The sequence below is a fragment of the Chaetodon auriga genome, chromosome 23, assembly GCF_051107435.1.
Source record: "Chaetodon auriga isolate fChaAug3 chromosome 23, fChaAug3.hap1, whole genome shotgun sequence".
Taxonomy (NCBI): Eukaryota; Metazoa; Chordata; class Actinopteri; order Chaetodontiformes; family Chaetodontidae; genus Chaetodon; species Chaetodon auriga.
The window spans coordinates 8,735,215-8,754,012 of NC_135096.1; the positions used below are offsets into that span (position 1 = coordinate 8,735,215).

At 41.9% G+C, this 18,798-nt stretch overlaps 2 protein-coding genes and 1 non-coding gene across 4 annotated transcripts; 1 reads left to right on the forward strand and 2 right to left on the reverse strand.

Annotated features, from left to right (window-relative positions):
• Nucleotides 1-4,549: 4,549 nt before the first annotated feature.
• Nucleotides 4,550-14,027, reverse strand: LOC143315940 (glycerol kinase). 2 transcript variants are annotated; one of them, XM_076723542.1, is made up of 21 exons: nt 13,824-14,008; nt 12,618-12,691; nt 12,412-12,518; nt 12,239-12,316; nt 12,077-12,156; nt 11,712-11,849; nt 11,487-11,596; nt 11,080-11,146; nt 10,818-10,835; nt 9,186-9,221; nt 9,031-9,098; nt 8,877-8,919; nt 8,702-8,782; nt 8,528-8,606; nt 8,314-8,410; nt 8,144-8,228; nt 7,888-8,008; nt 7,270-7,413; nt 7,099-7,185; nt 6,541-6,627; nt 4,550-6,183 (listed from the first exon to the last, which is right to left on the reverse strand). In XM_076723542.1, the coding sequence occupies exons 1-21, from the start codon at nt 13,914-13,916 to the stop codon at nt 6,173-6,175; spliced, it is 1,704 nt and encodes a 567-aa protein (XP_076579657.1). In that variant the 5' UTR covers nt 13,917-14,008; the 3' UTR covers nt 4,550-6,172. The 2 variants fall into 2 exon arrangements, with proteins under 2 accessions (XP_076579657.1, XP_076579658.1); XM_076723543.1 differs by lacking the exon at nt 10,818-10,835 and having other exon boundaries at nt 13,824-14,027.
• Nucleotides 14,028-14,398: 371 nt separating this feature from the next.
• Nucleotides 14,399-14,470, reverse strand: trnae-uuc (transfer RNA glutamic acid (anticodon UUC)). The gene has a single exon. It is a non-coding gene; the product is annotated as a tRNA-Glu (tRNA).
• Nucleotides 14,471-15,165: 695 nt separating this feature from the next.
• On the forward strand, nt 15,166-18,553 carry wbp4 (WW domain binding protein 4). The gene is made up of 10 exons (XM_076723939.1): nt 15,166-15,298; nt 15,470-15,542; nt 15,624-15,686; nt 16,211-16,337; nt 16,440-16,655; nt 16,773-16,843; nt 16,927-17,002; nt 17,118-17,332; nt 17,435-17,664; nt 17,795-18,553. Coding segments are annotated over exons 1-10 (1,275 nt in total). The 5' UTR covers nt 15,166-15,296; the 3' UTR covers nt 17,997-18,553.
• The last annotated feature ends 245 nt before the right edge of the window (nt 18,554-18,798 follow it).

Genomic DNA, 18,798 nt, shown 5'->3' on the forward strand with positions numbered 1-18,798 from the left:
GTGAAAACAAAATAGCTTTTTACAAAGTGATATTTGAATGCTGTTAATTAAAAAAAAGTGCTAAAAATAAAGCCAGACACTTTAATTCTGCACATGATGAGTTTCTGTACTGTTAAGTGCATTTTCTTATTGCTAGTGTGTGAAATCAATTGGTTACTCGTGTTGTTGCAGTCACAGAATGTGATCGATGTTTTTTAATGACTTTTTTTCTTACCATACTGTATTTCTTACTAGTATTTGTCTTTTTGTGACATTGCTCCAATGATCTGTATAAGCTGGTTGATAATCACTGGTCCCTGGCTGTTGTTTGATATGGGTCACGCCACCTCTGCTGTGCATGAATTATAATGTTACACACTTATTTCAGAGTGCTGAAAACTTTATTTTCTGTTTTTTTGGCTTGGCAGCCATCATGTGGGGCATTTGAGCTGAGCATGCCAATTCTCTCGTTTGATCCTTTTTTTTTTACATCAGAAACGAGCCAGCCAGCCTGAAGAAGATATTATCACATCAGCAATGCTGGTAGTTTACCAAGTGATCAATTTTAACGGAAGGTTAAGTGTTCAAAAGGTGTTGTTTTTAAAAAGCAGTATTTTCTTTCTCTCTCGTTTGTTGAAACAAACAACAACAAATTAACACCAGTGTTCATTTTATGTCATTACCAAAACATGCTGTCATTACCGTCACAATACATTTTTTAATAGAAAATGTTGCTTTTTTGTTAACTTGGGTTTTACCTCAATCATTGTGGTAAAAGTGGTAAAAAGTGGTAAAAAGTCTAAATTTGCATTTTCTGGGAAAAAAATATTGCAAGTCAAATATTCTGATTAGTACACAGTATTTCATTGCTGAACAAGGCAGTATATTAAAAAGTTCGAGAACATGTTAAAATGTATTTTAAATGTACTTACAAACATTGAGAACATGATTCTTTAAGAGCATGTTTTGTACTTAGTGGAATGATTGTGAAAACTTTGCTTGTCAGATCATTTTGGATTAAAATCAGTGTTTTTTTGTGTTTGTGATGGTAAAGACATTTTGCTGTGACAACTTTGAAAAAAGCATCATAATATCAAAATTATCATGAAGTACAATCAAAGCTATGCTAAGATCTTTGCTCCAGACCAACTGATAAACCTTTTGAAATAGAAAACAGAGATTAAAGAAGATTATTTTTTTCTAAATTCCAAAAGTCAAAAGTGCCCCGAATTGAAGAATCATCCATTTGTTATCGCAATGCAACAGTCAAGACAGACGAAGTTACATGTTTAACATCACAACACAGCAGACTTTATCTGCTCAGGAGACTGAGGGGGCGCTCCTGAAGACCTTTTACGACACTGTGGTGGCCATCTTTTATGGAGTGGTCTGCTGCGGGAGCAGCATCGCAACAGCTGACAGGAACAGACTTGACAAACTGATCAGGAAGGCCAGCTCTGTCCTGGGATGCCCCCTCGACTCGGTGGAGGTGGTCGGAGAGAGGAGGATGATCACCAAGACTTTCTTTATGACTGCACTATAATACACATCAATGTGTTCAGTTACATTTAGCTCAGGTGATTTTCAACTTAAGGTGCAATCTATCAATCTTTCAATCAGGTGTATTATTAATCCAATGTGCAATATCAATACTCCAGTCAGGACTACTATCATCCCTTTACAATATCAGTTCATATTTCATTATTCCTTGTTTATATTGTTTGTTTGATATTTAAAGTCCTTTTACTGATGCCCTCTATGTTTGCTATCCACTTTGTTGCTGTCATACCTGAAATTTCTCCACTGTGGGATTAATAAAGGTATATCTTATCTTATTTTACAACCGTCGTAAAATTGCAATCTCTGATTTTTCGTTCAGACAACAAGAACAAAATAATGACAACAACACACAAATACTGTCATTACTAGAAGGCTAAGAGTCTCACAGCATGTAACTATTCACTCAAACTCAATAACGCCACCATATGGTAGGTTATCAAGCATCTTACCTTTTGGCAAATAACTCATGAACTGTGAGGCGCATCAAAACAGTATTTGTACAGTAGTTTACTTGGATGAAGCTGATTCAAAATCGGCTTCAAAATTGCTGTCATTTTGGATTTTCTGCTGAACACATTTTCTGTCTGTATTGCCACATATTTCATCCAATACTCATCAAATTTGGTACATGATAGCATGATATACTTGAAGGGCTGTAAGTGTTCAATGCACAATAGAATTTCAATCACATTTATAAATGTTGTACATTCAGCCACGATGCACAAGTTTGTCTTATTTGAGCCATTTCTGACATGGGGGAGGGGGTGCTGTAGTCAAAATGTAACATGCATTTTAGACGTGTGTGTTGTTGTTGTTGCTGTTATGACAAAATTTGTTGCAGAGTTTCTTCCTAAGCAAGGCCAGGCAGTGCAGGCAGTGGCAGCAGCGCCAGGCAGGCAGTCACCTTCAAAATTTCATAGAAATTTTCTAGTTTATTATAATAATGAACTATGCATTAAATGTACCGTTTACTATTTACTGGTCAATACCATGTACATTAATCCCATTTTAATATAAAAACAAACTTTATCTGTATGATTTTTTTCAGATTTTCTATCCTACATTTTATGCTTTTAAATTATTAAAAAACATTTAATATGCCTTAAGTCACTGGTATTTCAGCTTATGAACACCAAACTACTTCTCATCTTTTTGTAAGGTCATTATGAATCTTTCACAAAAATCTGTTGACCAGAAAAAAAATGCAAATGCACTTAACAGATTAAGTGTTCAGTGAGTTTTATTTATTAATATTCATCTATTTTATTTTGAAATAGCTCACTGGAATTTCAACCTATCAACACCAAAATACGTCTTATCTGTTTGTAAGCAAATTATAGATCTTTCACAACCATTATCTCCCAGAAACACATTTAAAAAAATTCCCAGAAACAATTAGTGTTCAGTGAGCAATTTGTATATGTCTCGATTTTATGTAGAAAGAGCTTACTGGAATTTCAACCTACCAACAGAAAAATAACACAACACAAAATAAGTGAGACATAAAATCAGGCAGAAAATCCAAAATGACAGCAAATTTTTACAGGCACAAATGGCTGTGGCCTATACCATTAGAATCGGCTTCATCCAAGGAAACCACTGTCCAAATACTGTTTTGATACGCCTCACAGTTCATGAGTTATTTGCCAAAAGGTAAGATGCTTGACAACCTACCATATGGTGGCGCTATTGAGTATGAGTGAACAATAACATGCTGTGAGACTCTTAGCCTTCTGGTAATGACAGTATTTGTGTGTTGTTGTCATTACTTTTTGGTTGTCTGAACTGAAAAATCAGAGATTGCAATTTTACGACGGCCCCAAAGCGCTCCGGTTGCCGTACGGTATTCGGAAGGATATTCAGCGTTGTTCCCTTGAGTTTTCGCCACAACCACTGAGGTTGGTGAGTTGATGAGACCTGTGAAATGTCTGGCTTATCTCTACAAAATAATACCGACCCGGATGGAATTGGTGCAGTTTTCATGACGCTATTAAAGTTAGAAACAGAAAAAACGAGCGAATGTCAAATAAATGTCAAAATAAAACCAATTTCACCTCTGTTTCACATAGCAGCACCACACACTTGACAAGCTACAGTGTTTGGGTGCGCCGCTCTAATGTACCCGTGTAGAACGTCGCGTCGCATTAGTTCCGCTTTTGGCGCTCGCGTGTAAAATCATAATAAACTCATAATTTACGGTGGGGTACAGGCGACATGTCTACATAGATAGGGGACACCCTAGACCTCCGTGTAGAACCGCCACTGATTATGCATGTGAAAAGTTGTGTCTGGTTGGAAATGTACAAGAGCGATCGTGCGATGTACCAGTGCACCTGGACGTAGCAGGAGACGTGTGATGGACAGAAGGCGAAAAACAGATTTTATCTCGGTAAACCCAGAATTAAACAAGCTGCCTCGCCTCAGTGAGGTGCCAGCAGCTTCCAGAGGCCACAGGGTTGAGAACTGACCGACTTCACGCGGTTTTCTCCCGCAGCTTTCTGTGCAGCTTCTCCGGCCGAACCTCTGCTGATGTCCACCGACGGACTCTGAAACTCCTCGTCCTGCAGACAGACATGTTCAGACTTCACGTCAGTCACGCGAGGGTAACAATAAAGTCACCGAACAGTCGATACAGTTACACAATTCAATTTACCTCCATTCCAAACGAAGATGTTTGACGAAGCGCTGAACTCCGCTCCATCGTTGCCGCGACCGACTGAGCGTTTCGCGTCCAATCAGGAACACCTGCGACCAGTCGGGCTGTTCACCTGTGGAACGTTCCCAACAGGTGGTTTGGAGCATTCCGCAACTTTCCCAGTCTTCTGTTGCTCCTGTCTCAACTTGTTGCTGCATCAAATTCGGAATAAGCATTTATTTCCAACAATGAGGTCAAACGTCAAATTTATTGTGTTGTGACTCAAGTACCTCAAATCTGCTCTTCACGTCAGTACTTGAGTTCTTCCTTAGATTCCATCAGTTTGCACCATATAAAACCAAAACCAGGACAATTCAGAACTAAATGTGTTTATTTCTGCAGACATGAGACGAGCTCGTCCACTCATTTCAAACAGTGCGACAACTCAGCACATCTGGAACATCACATTCAGGGTTCAACGTCCCTTCAGCGGATCAACAGGATTGCACACTTTTTCTATTAATTCTGCGGTGAATGAGTTAAAACTCTGGTCTTTCTACGTCCTCAACTCTTCAAACCTTCTCCATAATGCAACAGGAACTAGTGTAACATTTTGTGTTTCTGTGGTTTTAGAAAGCTCCCTTTGAATAATTAATTTAAATAATTTAATGAGAAAACAAATACTGCACTCCTGAGAGCGAGGATGCGTAGAAAATGTTTGCATTTGATGGTTCAACACAAGCCGTGGAAGACAATTCAGCTTCTCTAAAGCGTGATAGAAAAGTAACTCGGCAGCTCGAATGACAGAAGGGTGTCGTTTCCTCTGATCGATTGTGACAATAATCACATCAGTGTGTGACAAGAGAAACAATATTACCAAGTCAAACAGCAGAGTGTTGAAACCATAAACGGGTCTCAGTAAAATCGTGCATGCAAAGCTCCACAATAAATGAGCTCCTAACAGCTCCTTCAGCTTTTGTCCCTTCATGTTGTTGTTGTTTTGATCCACGGTTCATTCCCGTGTCTTCAAAAACTCTGCGTCAACACAGGAATGCAAAAAACTCCCTTCACCTGTGCCTATTTCACTGCTTACAAATGTGTGTCCACATTCACCGACTGGAGCCTTAATCCCAACTATTGGAACAGATACTGAAAACATACAGCACACACTCAGCGGACACTTTGTGAGCTGTACAATCCACTGCAGGCCAACACAACAGCTCTGCCGTCAGCTTTTGTTGACGTTGTTAAAGGTAGTGATGTGCATTATGTCGACAGGTGCTTCGACTTATTGTCCTTTACCATTTCTTCACATAAGGGGGACAGAATATTAGAAACTCCTCTAAATATAATGCAGTCAAGCTGGCTTTAAGAAGGAAAAGCTGAATTGTGTCAGATTGTGCAGGCGTACCTAATAAAGAGGCCACTGAGCGTATGTTAGACTCTGTTACTACACAGCTCCCACAGGACAAAAATAAAAATATAAAGTGCTCTAAAAATTCCTCTGTGGCTCATAGTGGAGGGCCTCAAACAACAACACCTCACAAACAAGAAGACGGTTAGACGAGCGCTCGAGGGGAACAGTGACGTGACGAACAACGATTAGACTGTGGACTTCACTTGACACAGCCGGGGAAAGATTACAGCGATGTGAAGTACCGTGGGTGGAGTTTCTACATAAATAAGCTCAGATATTCACAGCATGTCAACAAAAACAAATAGTCCATGCACATTCCTGCTAAAATGAATCTACAGTATCAATGTGCTCCTGCCTGCTGCAGAGAAAAATGCATTCAAATAAAAAAAAAGAAAAATGAAGGAAAAGTCCCATTAGTCAGTTCAAACTCGTCCCGGATGTCCAGAATGACTCAGCAGGAGCGTCTGTCTCACGAGATTCCTTCAGGAAACGAGAGAGACAGAGAGGACGAGTGGTGGTCCAGCACGAAGAGCGTTCGTTTCCACTGTCCTCTCTGCTTTCGCACCTCCAGGAGTCGGAGTCTAGTCGTGGCCTGAAGTCGACAGAGAAATTACAAAGCAGGGTCATCAAACACGGCACGCCTAATGTCAGGCTGGCTCATGTGACAAAAGCCTGAAGGTGACTCATAAACGTGCAGGAGCTGATGTTACAATGGAGCACGAGTGGGAAAGAAGAGTGTGATCTAAGTTCATGGCACATAAAGCTGTTGTTCAGATTCAGTGTAAATAATAACCTTCATGATAATAATTGCAATGAACATAAATGGATTTGCTTTGTGATTTCTTCACAGCAATGACAACAACCACGTGCAGCTGAAGAAAAAACACTGCAACAGGACGACAAAGCAACAGCAAAGAGTAAGTTTCATCTCACTGAGGAAGACACTGACCTGCGAGGTATTTTGCACCGATTAACATCAACATGCTGCCCATGATGTAGAACCCCAGCGGGGCGCTGCTGAAGATACTCGTTTCACCTTTCGGTCATCCAAACAAAGAAGGACCACAGAGAGGGGAGAGACAAAAGAAGAAGTTTAAACAACCAGCAAAGAAACCCACTGACAGCTTGATCAGCTTTATTCAAGTCAAAGTGGGAAAGAACATAAAAACATGCTTTAAAAAGCCTCAGTCTGCCTCGATCAGTGTGAAAAACATCTATACTTCATGCCTATTAATTCACATTTACATATTGGGTTTTGTTGTAGTGTCGTGTACATTTTTTAAGTTTAAGTTTGGACTGTCTTTTCTCTGAACAGAGGACAGATTCAGTGTCCTGTGGTTGCAGATTGAGCTTCAGGCATGTTCTGGTCCGGCATGTTATGAACTGCAGCATTATGGATTAAAGGATGGACACTAAGACAAAAACGAAAGAAGGTGCCGACGCTCAAAAAGACCACGCAGCAGAGAGTTGGAATCACATATCTGAATCTGAATTTGGTGCTGCCTACCGTTCCCGTTGCCAACAGGCTCTGTGGTCTCCCAGTTCATGGATTTCTGCACCGCCTTCTTCCATCGAGCGTACCGATACTCGCTCTCTGCAAAGCACGTACATGGAGACGTTTTTACTTCTGAAGCAGCAGCTCTTGAACGCACACAGAGCACAGAGCTCCTCGCCGTACCTTCAGGGTTGATCTGAGGCTCGAACTTCTCCGAGGTGACTTCACTCAGGTCCTCTGGGCTCAGACTCCACACGCTCACCCCCTCTGCTGCTCCTGCCGCCATCGCTGCACCCAGAGCTGTGGTCTCAGGCATGGACGGCTTCACTGAGGAGGACAGGAAGGATGTCAGCCTGCTCCTCCTCAGCGCTCGTCTACACTCATGTTTTATATGTTTATGCTGACAGTTTAGAGACTGTCTGGACATATTTAGCTTTGTAAAACAATGAAATTCAATGAAGTTTGACCTCATCTCCACCTGATCTTGTTCCACAGGATGCCAGCAGAGGACAGTAAAGCTTCCACTGTAGCAGCACAACAGTTTGATGTGGACACACTCAATGTTTTACCACGCTTTCTGGATATATCACACTTCCACTGTGCTGTAAACACATTTTGTCATGTGCAAAGAAAAATATCTCCACCCCCTAAACGTCCAGTGTCTGGGACCGTGCTGCTAACTGAAGAACCACTTTGGTCACTGCCAGCATTTCTTCATTATGACTGTAAAGACTTATCGCTTTCGACTCCAACATCACAGAATACCTAAAACATCTGATAACGAATGAAAGGAAATCTTACCAACAGGGATGCAGAGAATGTCCGCCTGCAGCTGCATCAGCAACCTGTTGGAGGTCATTCCTCCGTCCACCTGGAGCTGAGTTAGCGGGATGCCGCTGTCCTGATTCATGGCGTCCAGTATCTGCCATCCGTACACATATCCTCATTATGACAACAAATATCTGCCTCTGATTAGTCTTCACGTTGCATGAAGCTCGTGCAGCATGCGTCAGACCCAAATACCTTTCTCTGATGACCAATGCGAGAAGGACCTTACCTCTCGTGTCTGGAAACAAACAGCTTCCAGCGCAGCAAATGCGAGGTGACTCTTATTAGTAAACTGAGTTAACCCACAAATGATCCTGTGACACAGAGGAAGACTTATTTCAGCAGGCTGTGTGAATGTTAGAGGCGTTAACTACGTGACAGAGAAGCTCTTGGTCTTACCCTCTCGCACTGGGCTCCCAGTACGGTGCATAAAGACCCGAAAATGCTGGAACAAAATAACAGCCGTAGGATGTACCGACTGATGCGGCCAACTTCTCTACACGGGGAGAGAAACGGAGAAGGAAGAGAAATAAAAGTGAGAAAAAGACGGGAAAATGTGGCCTGTATTTCTCCAAACTGTCACTAGTCACATCTGATTTGTCTTCAAACATACCGAGCTCCTCAGACGATCCAATGATCCCAAGATTGTCCTGCAGCCAACGAACCACAGCTCCTGCTATGGCCACAGAGCCCTGGCAACAGGTACCAGAAAAAAAACAAATCACCTGTGAACTGAGGGACTGAGGGAGAACCACACCAGCTGAACTATCCTTGTAAAATACTGTACCTCTAGTGCGTAACAGGCAGGTTTGTCTCGACCGAGTTTGTACGCCACAGTGGTGAGAAGACCGTGATCAGACATTACAGGCTGCAAAACAATAGAAACTGGGAAAATGCCACTGTTTCAAACGTATACAGGGATGTCACCACTGATATTAAAAAAGATAGCTTTTGTAATGTACCTTTGGTCCAGTGTTTCGCAGGAGAAAGCAGCCAGTTCCATACCTGAAACACAAAATAAATCAAACATTTAGCGGGACCTCTCGCAAAGACATTTGCAGAGAAGCACATAAAGAAAGCCACAGTGATGAGAGGCCAACACGCAAAGCCACGTACGTGTTTTTCGCCTGCCCGTCCTGAAAACACATCTGTCCAACAAGCGCTGCGGACTGATCCCCGAGACACTGTTTTGACAGAACATCTGTCAGCAAACATCAGAGCATTGAGTACATGGAGACGATGCTGGAAAGTAAAAACAGAGATGAACTTACCCCTGAAATGGGGATACCCGAAAGAGCTCCAGATTTCTGTTAACAGAGAAAATTAACTGGTTTAACGCGTGAATGGTGCATTTTAGAGGTGAAGTGTTTTGTTTCTTCTCTAATTTGTTGTGTTTTTTTGGTTTTAACAGCATCTTGGACATGCCTGCAGCTATGGGATATCAAATAGGGAGATCTGATCATTTTATCAGTTCACTTTTATAAAGAAAAATATGCATAAATTGTCGATGAAGACCGATTTGAAAACCAGAAATTATGCATATTTGTTGCTAAAATAAGAAATTGATAGCAGTTACTCCATATAAATTACAAATACAATCAGTCACTGATGGGAAAAACATCATCTTTAACTTTGCCCTGACAACAACACTGAAACAACAGGGACTTACTCATTATTTGACTACATGAAGCCAAATAACTTTAAATTCTACCAGTTTTTTATGATGAAGCATCCTGCAACGGTGAGGGGAAACAAGGGCAAGTGTGACCCTTTAGAAATTAAAATGTCTTCACTCCGACATCGTTTTGGTTGGATCTTTAAAGACAGAAGATAAAGTTCAATAAAAATGTGCCAAAGAGTGAAGAGATTTGGGACACGTGATGGGATGTTACAGAGGATGGTGGATGGTCTGTCAGGAAAGCTGTGGGCGTCAACGACAACCAGCCGAGGAGCATGCCACAACAGAAGCAACGAGGGACGGGGACCATCCAGTACATTTCCAGGTCAGCTTGTGTGTGTGTGTGCCCTCATGCTTGTGTGTTTGCTCGGTCCAACATCACTCAAGGCTGGTAAACTTTAGCTTTTGGACAGCAGTGACTGCGGTAAAGCTTTTTTTCTCTTTCTCTGCTGTGTGGGGCAGCAAAGCAAGCTGGAGTCACAACACCAACTTACCATAACCTTTTCATTTCACACGGAGCAACCTTAGCTTTCATCTGGAGTTTCTGGCCACACAATGAATGCAAGCCCAATATTCCCTTTCTTTTTAGCTCCATTTTTCATCTGCACAAACTTCTGAGGGAAACATCTTGCTCTTTAGCTGCTTCACCAACCGACTGTTACCTTTGTCTGTTGTTTGGTGCTGCAGCAGGTCGTGTTTTTTGCTGAAAGCAGCTGGCTGCTGCATCTGGAGATGAGGCTCCAAGACTGAGCTCAACAGTAAAAACACAGGTTGCTATAAAGCTCCACAGAGCTGAGGGAACCTGCAGAGTCTTACAGTCTGCTTTATATAGCGTTAAGTGTGTCTGAATGCACCAGGAGGAAAAGCTTGAAAAACAATTCAGGAACGTGGTTTGGGTCAATTATATATCTTTTTCTAGCCACATCTAAATGGTGTCGATATTTATTCTGGCAATTTGGCAAATATGCTCAAAAAATGTTATTATGTCAGCAGGAAAAATAAAATAAATGCCTAATTTCAACAATGAGACACACATTATGTGGCAGAAAAAGACCAAACTCTGACCTGCTGACACTACCTTCCTCCAATCAGCTACTGAAACCTTTGCCTTCATATGAATGTTGGAAATGCACTGTGTGATGGCAAGTGATCGCTTTGGCCACGGAGAAGCAGGACGGGTCAACTTTGCAGGGTGAGTAAAGTAGTGATGGCGAGTATTACTTACCCGGCTAGAACATATTTTCTACCAGTGAGAGAAGAGAGACAATGGCACACACACAAAAAAATGCCTAAAAGAATTTCTCAGTCAACCTTCATGCACTTCTGAAATGCACGTTAACTGAAAAAACACAAAAAACAAACCTCTATCATCTTATTAGTGGCCTAGTCACACTAGACATGGCAATGATCATTAGGATTAATCAGCTAGTATAAACACTTGAAGTGAAATTTGAAGTAACAGAGTTAATGGATGTATGTGTGCTTACCATGAGGCCATAGATTTCTGAAGAACTCCGCACTCTGGGCAAGATCTCCATGGGAATACCAAAATATCTGATGGGAATCAAAACAGGACATGAAGAACTAAGTCAATTCCATCTATTTGTAAACTTAACATTATTTTCTTGCAATAAAAACATATTCTGAAACTATTCTGTGGCTTTAACATATTTAAAGCAGTAACAATGAGCCACTGCACGCATAAAAAGCACAACTTTAGTACAAGGTAATCACAAAGTAATGCAATTATCACTGGATCATGTTCTTAAAGTCTTAAAATGTATAAATGACCATGGCATGAACTTCAAAATAAAACAGTGATCTCTACCAGGGATATTTTCAAAATAAAAGGCAGCATGATGAAGTTAAGACGAATGAGAGGCAGCTGTCGTACTTGCAAAGTTCTGGGTCCCAGTCCATAGTGTGAATGTTGAACAGCATGGTTCTGCTGGCGTTGGTCACATCTGTGCAGTGGACTCCGCCCGACTTCCCCCCGGTCAAACACTATTGGACAGCCACCAGAAATACAAGCAAAAAGCCAGTGAGCTCCATAATTGTCGCCACCTCTCCAGAAGAAACTTCATCTGGACAACTACTGAGGCAGGACGTCTTCACTTACCCAAATGAGCCAGGAGTCCACGGTGCCGAACATGGCGCGGTGAGACACGACGGCTTCATGGACCTCGTCCACGTTGTCCATCAGCCAGCGAAGTTTCACTGCGCTGAAGTAAGTGCTGATCGGGAGCCCTGTTTTATGCTGCAGGATGACAGCGACGTAAACACCTCTACGAGTGCTGCTGCTTGCAATGTTTCGCGTGTGGAAATTAATATCAAATATGAAGGAATAAAATATTTTCTATTGAGATAAACAGGAATTAAAAAAGACTAGATAACAGTCATTTTATGAGAACTATCAAACAAAGACTGTGAGAGCTGACACAGCCTACTTAACTCGCAAAAACATCCAAACAGAGAGGAGCTCACCTTCAAGTGGTTCTTATTCCTTCCTGGAGTTTTGTTAATTAGACGCTCGACTGTTGATTGGGTCCGCAGGTCCAGCCAAACTGAACAAAAACGCGGCAGTTAGTTCACAGCAAGAACAAAGGAACCACAACAAACTGACCGCAGGGAGATTCAAAGCGTTACCGATCGCATTGTAGAGGGGCTCCCCCGTCTCTTTGTCCCAAACGAGCGTGGTCTCTCTTTGGTTGGTCACTCCAATGGCTGGACAAATTCAAGCACAGATTTTCAGAGATGTTCCATCATAACACACTTCTTTCAAATACAGGAAACTGATGTTCAGCCACATGCGTGCACACCTTTAATGTTCGAGATGTCGATGTTGAGCTGAGTGAGTTTTTCACACGTCCGCTCCATGCACTCGTACACCGACTGCAGAATTTCTTTCGGGTCCTCCTCCACCCATCTGAAAATTAGGATGGGAAAAAATCACAACGAATCAGATTTACTCACTTCCAAACTGTGTGTGCATCGTTCAGGAGCTGCGTCGGATGTTTTCACTCACCCTTCTTTGGGGAAGCTCTGTTTGATCTCCACCTGATGATGGCTGAGGAGCTCTGCTGTTTTGGAATTAAACACCTTCAAAGATAAAAAGAGCACAAGAGAAAGGATGTCGCTTCGGCCAGAAACACATCACTTTAGCCTTCATTCGATCGAGATAAAGTCGACAGCGCATGTGGTCACTGCAACCCTGCACAAAGCCTCCTTTTTAGTCCTTCACATGGATGCTGGAGGGCATTCCTGATTCCCTTTTGCAATTTAGATTTTTCCAGCGGTAAAAGGGTCCAAACTGGCATCCTCTGTATCCCAAACATGCTTTAATAGACTCTCAGTGACTTTCAAATACACACATTCAATTATAAAGGCTGCTCAGGGGAGAAATAACAACTGAAAATGAACAATATTACAGTCGAAGAAGAGGCTGAACAGTACAGGTGACAATTTTAAGACAGAGCACTGCAATCCTCTGGGGGAGTTAATTTTCTACTGCATTACAACCGTGCTCTCACTCTGAAGTTGTGTAGGCTTTTTACACACAACACCACTGTTGTAACTTTGCACAGCCACTATCACCATTTCACAGTACAATTATCACAGCTAAAAATACCTCTGCACATGTCATGTGGCATTCACCAAATTCACATGAGAAGTTAAGGCTCATGCTAAAGCACTGGGATTTCAAAAACAAACCAATATTCACTGAAAACTAAAATTAAAATTCTTCTTTCTTTTGAAGTTTACAGACTATTGAGGAAAAATTCACTTCGGCCATCTGTGTCAGCCCTGTGCTTCTGACAGTCTGAGGTGCCTCATGCCTATAAAATGTGCAAATATGCACATATGCGGAGCTTGAATTTGTGGCATTTTTGCTTTGGAAAAAAAATACCAAGCTGTCGGGGTTGTTCAGGAGGTTTGACATGAAGTCCTGACCCTACCCACAAGAAATACTCAACTGCTGCCCTCAGGCACTGCTGGAAACAACTAAACTATGCAGCAACCAACAACAGACCTCAGTTAGTGTCGTTCAAACGAAACAAACAGCGGTTACAAACCCGCACTGTGGTTTCGAGGCTACAAGTTCATTAATACAAGGACGAGCTTAAAAATTCACCCAAGGGCATCGCCAGCTTTAACACATTAATGTGCCAGACGTGACACAGCTAGCTAGCATGGAGGGGAGTTCCCGCTGTGCCGCTCCCTTTCGTCTTACCAAAAACCGAGTGGAGCTCGTGCCCTGGTCTATGGCAGCAACCAGCGGCCCCAGCATTATCCGGTGTGAGGACGCGGCCATGGTGCCGTTCATGGGCAGCCCCGGAGCTTCAGCACCGAACTGGTTAGGAAACCGATTACCACCACCGGCAAAGCGGATCAGGCTCAACCAAAGACGGGGGGCGGTGGGTCAGTCGCGGAATTCAAACGTAAAGTTCATCCCGGCCCCCAATGATGACGCAATCAGTGGCGCTCGAGCAGTGCGAAAAAATAAATTGGATATTATACTTTTCTCACCAGCTTGTCCAGTAAAATAGCATTAATTCACTGCTATGCTTACCTTGACAGTTTAGCAATTTGCTATCTTGTAACCCCATTCTTATTTTTTCTTTTATTCGTCACATTCAGACAAATTCGTTTAAAAACGTTTTTTAGCATGGCCATTGGCATTTTTATTTTGTCATATAAATATTATTCTCTGAAAGCGATTGACTGTTTTTCTTGATTAGACTTTTATTTCACATGTCAACCAATCCAATATTTTTTATTTCTATAGGCGAACGACAAAACACTCTGTTCCCATACCGGGAGTCGAACCCGGGCCGCCTGGGTGAAAACCAGGAATCCTAACCGCTAGACCATATGGGACGTTGAAAGAACACCGTAATTTACAGTTTATAAACACACTTCGTCTATTTATCTATCTAACTATTGATATTTGTTATCAAATTTAGTCGGTGTTGGTGTCAACAGATTTTACAAATATATAACCTTCTACACATTTAACTGAAAATGGTAAGGTCGGGTCCTGAGCTTTATTTCATCTGCCTTGTTTTGCTGAAGGGTTCTGTGACTTCATTATTCGTCATCATTATAATATATATGGTTACGTGTGGCATGTTCCTAAATATATTCACGTTTCATCAAATTACCACAAACCAAATGGCACTCAGCAATTACTATTACGAAGTACCATGTGTGCATCTCTGTGGACAAACGGGGTATACGGTGGAAACTGAGCCATGAACACGAGCACATGTAATGTGCCTCGCTGGGGACTGATTTTAAACCACGTACAGCCTCTTTTCCACTACATTAATAAATTTAAGGAGTTTGTGGTGTAGTTGTGAGTCCATGAGGGATTTTGTCAGCCTGCTGTCAAGTGGGATCTATTTTTCTGTTCTTTCTCTATTAGTTCACTAGGGTACAACTAAATCGGCGATGTTTCTTCTCTTATCGACCTTGTAGCTCCACATCAGAATGATAACATTCAAGTTTTTATTTATCTATTTATTTCAATGTGTTTGCTGCGTTTTTAACATTTTTTACCCACTTGAAGATTCGTCTCTTCGGCGACTGGCGATGGCGTCATCACAAGTGGACTGTGTTGCCATCCTAGAAATGTGGGAAGCGGTGCCCTCTTTTTTTGGTTCGTTTTAACCCTCTGGATCGTATTTAACCACTAAAACTGACGATGTAAGTGAGATCCACTCAGATACGTGTTGTTTACATTAAGATATGAAGCACATTCAGTTAAATAATGAACCCTGGGCAGGAATTCAGCCAGTTAGCCTTTTAGCTGTTCATGCTAAATGTAATCTAAATCAGTCGTGTTTGTTAGCTCACGCGAATTTTGTGTATTTTCAGGGCTGACTACTGGAAGTCACAGCCAAGGAAATTCTGTCAGTACTGCAAGTGCTGGATTGCGGACAATAAGCCTGTGAGTCGGCCAAAAGATAAGTAACAGTTCATGTTGCTTAGGAGAGCTTTCACTCATTTTATGCTAATGTTTGTTTTGCAGAGCATTGAGTTCCACGAAAGAGGGAAGAACCACAAAGAAAATGTGGCTGCAAAAATCTCGGAGGTATTCATATTTCTAGATATGTTTTTTTTTTTTTCTTTCTGTGTTTACAAGGATTGAATCACTCCACCTATCAGGAGTGAAAAGCTACCAGCTTCTAATTTAGTAAACTGTGTGAATAATAAATGAAGCTAAAGCCGTGTTATGAATGATTGGATTTTTGACAATGGTGGGACAGTTATCTGCACTTTACAGTTACACTTTTACGAGTTTACTGATATTCATACTCCATGTCAAGTCATGAGAGTTGGATTTGATCTTCTGAATTCACCCATGTGATTCCCAGTCTGCTTGCTGATTCACAAACACCGATCCACATAAAACATTAGACATAATCAGTGGTCATTAATGATGTTTCTCAGTGACACACACAAGCTTGAGCATCTAAGAAATACTTGCTGGTCTTGGCACCCCTCTCAGGACTGGCAGGAGAGATAAGGTCCAGACATAACACTCTGACTCAAAAGCTCTCTTCTTATTGGCTACTAGTTGCTGCCACTCATCTCGTGCTATCTTTCTCTCTGCAGATTAAAAAGAAGAGCCTTGACAAGGCGAAGCAGGAGGAACGTATGTCCAAAGAGTTTGCGGCAATGGAGGACGCTGCGCTGAAGGCGTATCAGGAAGATCTGAAGAGGATGGAAAGGGAATCAACAGGTAATTGTTTGGCATTGTATTGAAATAATGTGGAACGGGTGGGCTGCTCAGGAGGAGCATTTGCTCTTCGATGACATTTTAAATAATGTGTTTGTGTGTTAGGGTCTGGTTCACCAAGCCAAACAACAACAACAACAACAACAAAGCCACAACCTCAGGTGAAAATTCAGGTGAGACCTCAGGTGAAGCCTCAGGCGAAAAAAAAGGGCAAGAAAGAGAAAGCGAGCAAGATGTCCAGTGACCAAACAGAAGTGCAGGTTTGGGTTGAAGGACAGGCAGATGATGGCAACACGTACTATTACAACACAATAACTGGAGGTGAGGAGGACCTGAAGGCCTCTTTGACATATTCCCACAATATTTTTTTACTTTTTTGTCAGATTTACTTTTTTCAGTGTGGTTGTGTGTTACATTGTCTTTGTATTTTAAATACAGAATCTCAATGGGACAAACCAGAAGGCTTCCAGGGAGGAAGTTTGGCCACTTCACAGCCTGGACAAACTGAGGTTCATATTTTAGTTTGTTTACATTTTCAGTACATTATCATTTCAAACGAGCACTGAAACATGAATACTGTGTTTGTCTCTAGAGCTCTTCAGCCTGTCCTTGGATGGAAGCTGTCAGTCCTGATGGTTATACATATTACTACAACTCAGAAACTGGAGGTTGGAATAATTTCATACGCATCTAAAATCTTAATTACCATTGAATTCATTTACCTTTGGATTCTGTTTTTGAGTTTATGGAGATCCTGTCTGCTTTATTGTCCTCACCTCTCAGAGTCCAGCTGGGAGAAGCCAGCAGACTATCCTTCCAATGAGGCACCTGGATCTGAATCCAACGAAGAGGGACAGGGTCAGGAGGAGCCTTCAACCCCTCAGCCGGAGCCCCTCTCGGGTGAAGAGGAGAGCTCTGGTGGGGCCCCGACATCCCAAGAGGCTGAAGTCCCAGAAGAAGCCAGCCAGCAGCCCAAGGTCCCAAAGATCAGCTTCAGGGTGAGGAGTCCTGGCAGAATGAAGCAGAATTTTCACATCCGCTTGTCAAGATTCAGCAGAACAGAATTCCAGACATCAGTTTTCTTCATTTTTTGTTTTCAGAAAAGGAAAGCAGAGCCATCAGAAAAGGAGGGAGAGGATCAAGCAAGTGAAGATGCTCCCAAAGAGGACACTGAGGAGACGAAAAAAGAGGAAGAGGTCCAAAGCACAACAGCTGAACCTGAGGAGAAGAAAGTGGAACAGGTGACACAGAGAGAGACACAAGCCAAACGGCTGAAAACTGCGAATCCATATGGGGTCTGGGAACAGATTCAGGAAGAGGAGGATCCTTAGTAAGTGCTGTTAGAATGGTGGATTAAGATACTGATAAACCATGGATTGATATGCAGTGTACAGACCGTGATAAAGACAAGATGCAAGTATCAAAAAAGCTTTAACTGCTCCCTTTTCTTTCGTCTCCAGTGCCAGCGTGGACTTACAGTTGCCCCAGGTGGAGTCAAGCACGGCCAGCGCTCCAGCCGACCTGCCGCCCGAGCCAAAACCGAAGTTCAAGGAGCGCATCATCACATCCCTCGGAGAGGAGGGCGGACCCGCTTCATTCAAGAAAAACAAGACACAGAACGGCAAATCCAGGAGCCTTCGACAGCGAGACGACGACGACTGACCCAAACGTCAAGTCAGAATGCAGCAGAATAAGACTTTCTCACAATACAACTCTTTCTAGAACTTTTTTGATGCCCCGTTTTGATCTTTTCAGTGTATTAAACGCATTAGGAGTGTTTTCCTTTTTTTTTTTTTATATACCAGAGATATATGAAATCATCTGTTTTTAATGAAGAGTTTTTGGACAAATTGGCCTGTGAAACCTGAAGACAAAGTAAATCACTGATGCCATTTCTTAAAAAAAAAAAGAAAAAAGAAAAAAAAGTTGTGTCATAATGAAGGTGTACTCCACTTTTCTCATCTTATTTCATGCATACAACATTGTCAGTATCCCAGTATGATAATTTGATTAATGTAGATCAGCACAGATGTACCCATACAGAGCAAATCAATTGCTCTGTTTATCAATTGCTCTATTTTCCATGTCTGTATTTTTTTACCCGTGTAATTTATGAAAAACGACGAAGTCATCCTGATGGAAACGCCATTGTCATATCTGTCAGTTAAAATGTTATACTTTGACAAAGCAGAATGGATATTAAAGGACGTAAAATGTGATCTCAATATTTCACGACTGTCTGGATGCTAAAGCACAACGCTGTCAGCGACATTATTTTTGAACTGAATAAAGAATGAAAGTGATGAATGTCACTGAAACGGGCACCAGCCGCGGTGAAGGAAACACTTTTTGATAATAAACGAGGACAAACAAATAGCGGATATTTCTGGTCAGCTGGCACACACACATGCAGGGTGTGACAGGCTTTGGGTGAGAGTGTGTCTCACGCTGATAGGTGCTTTCA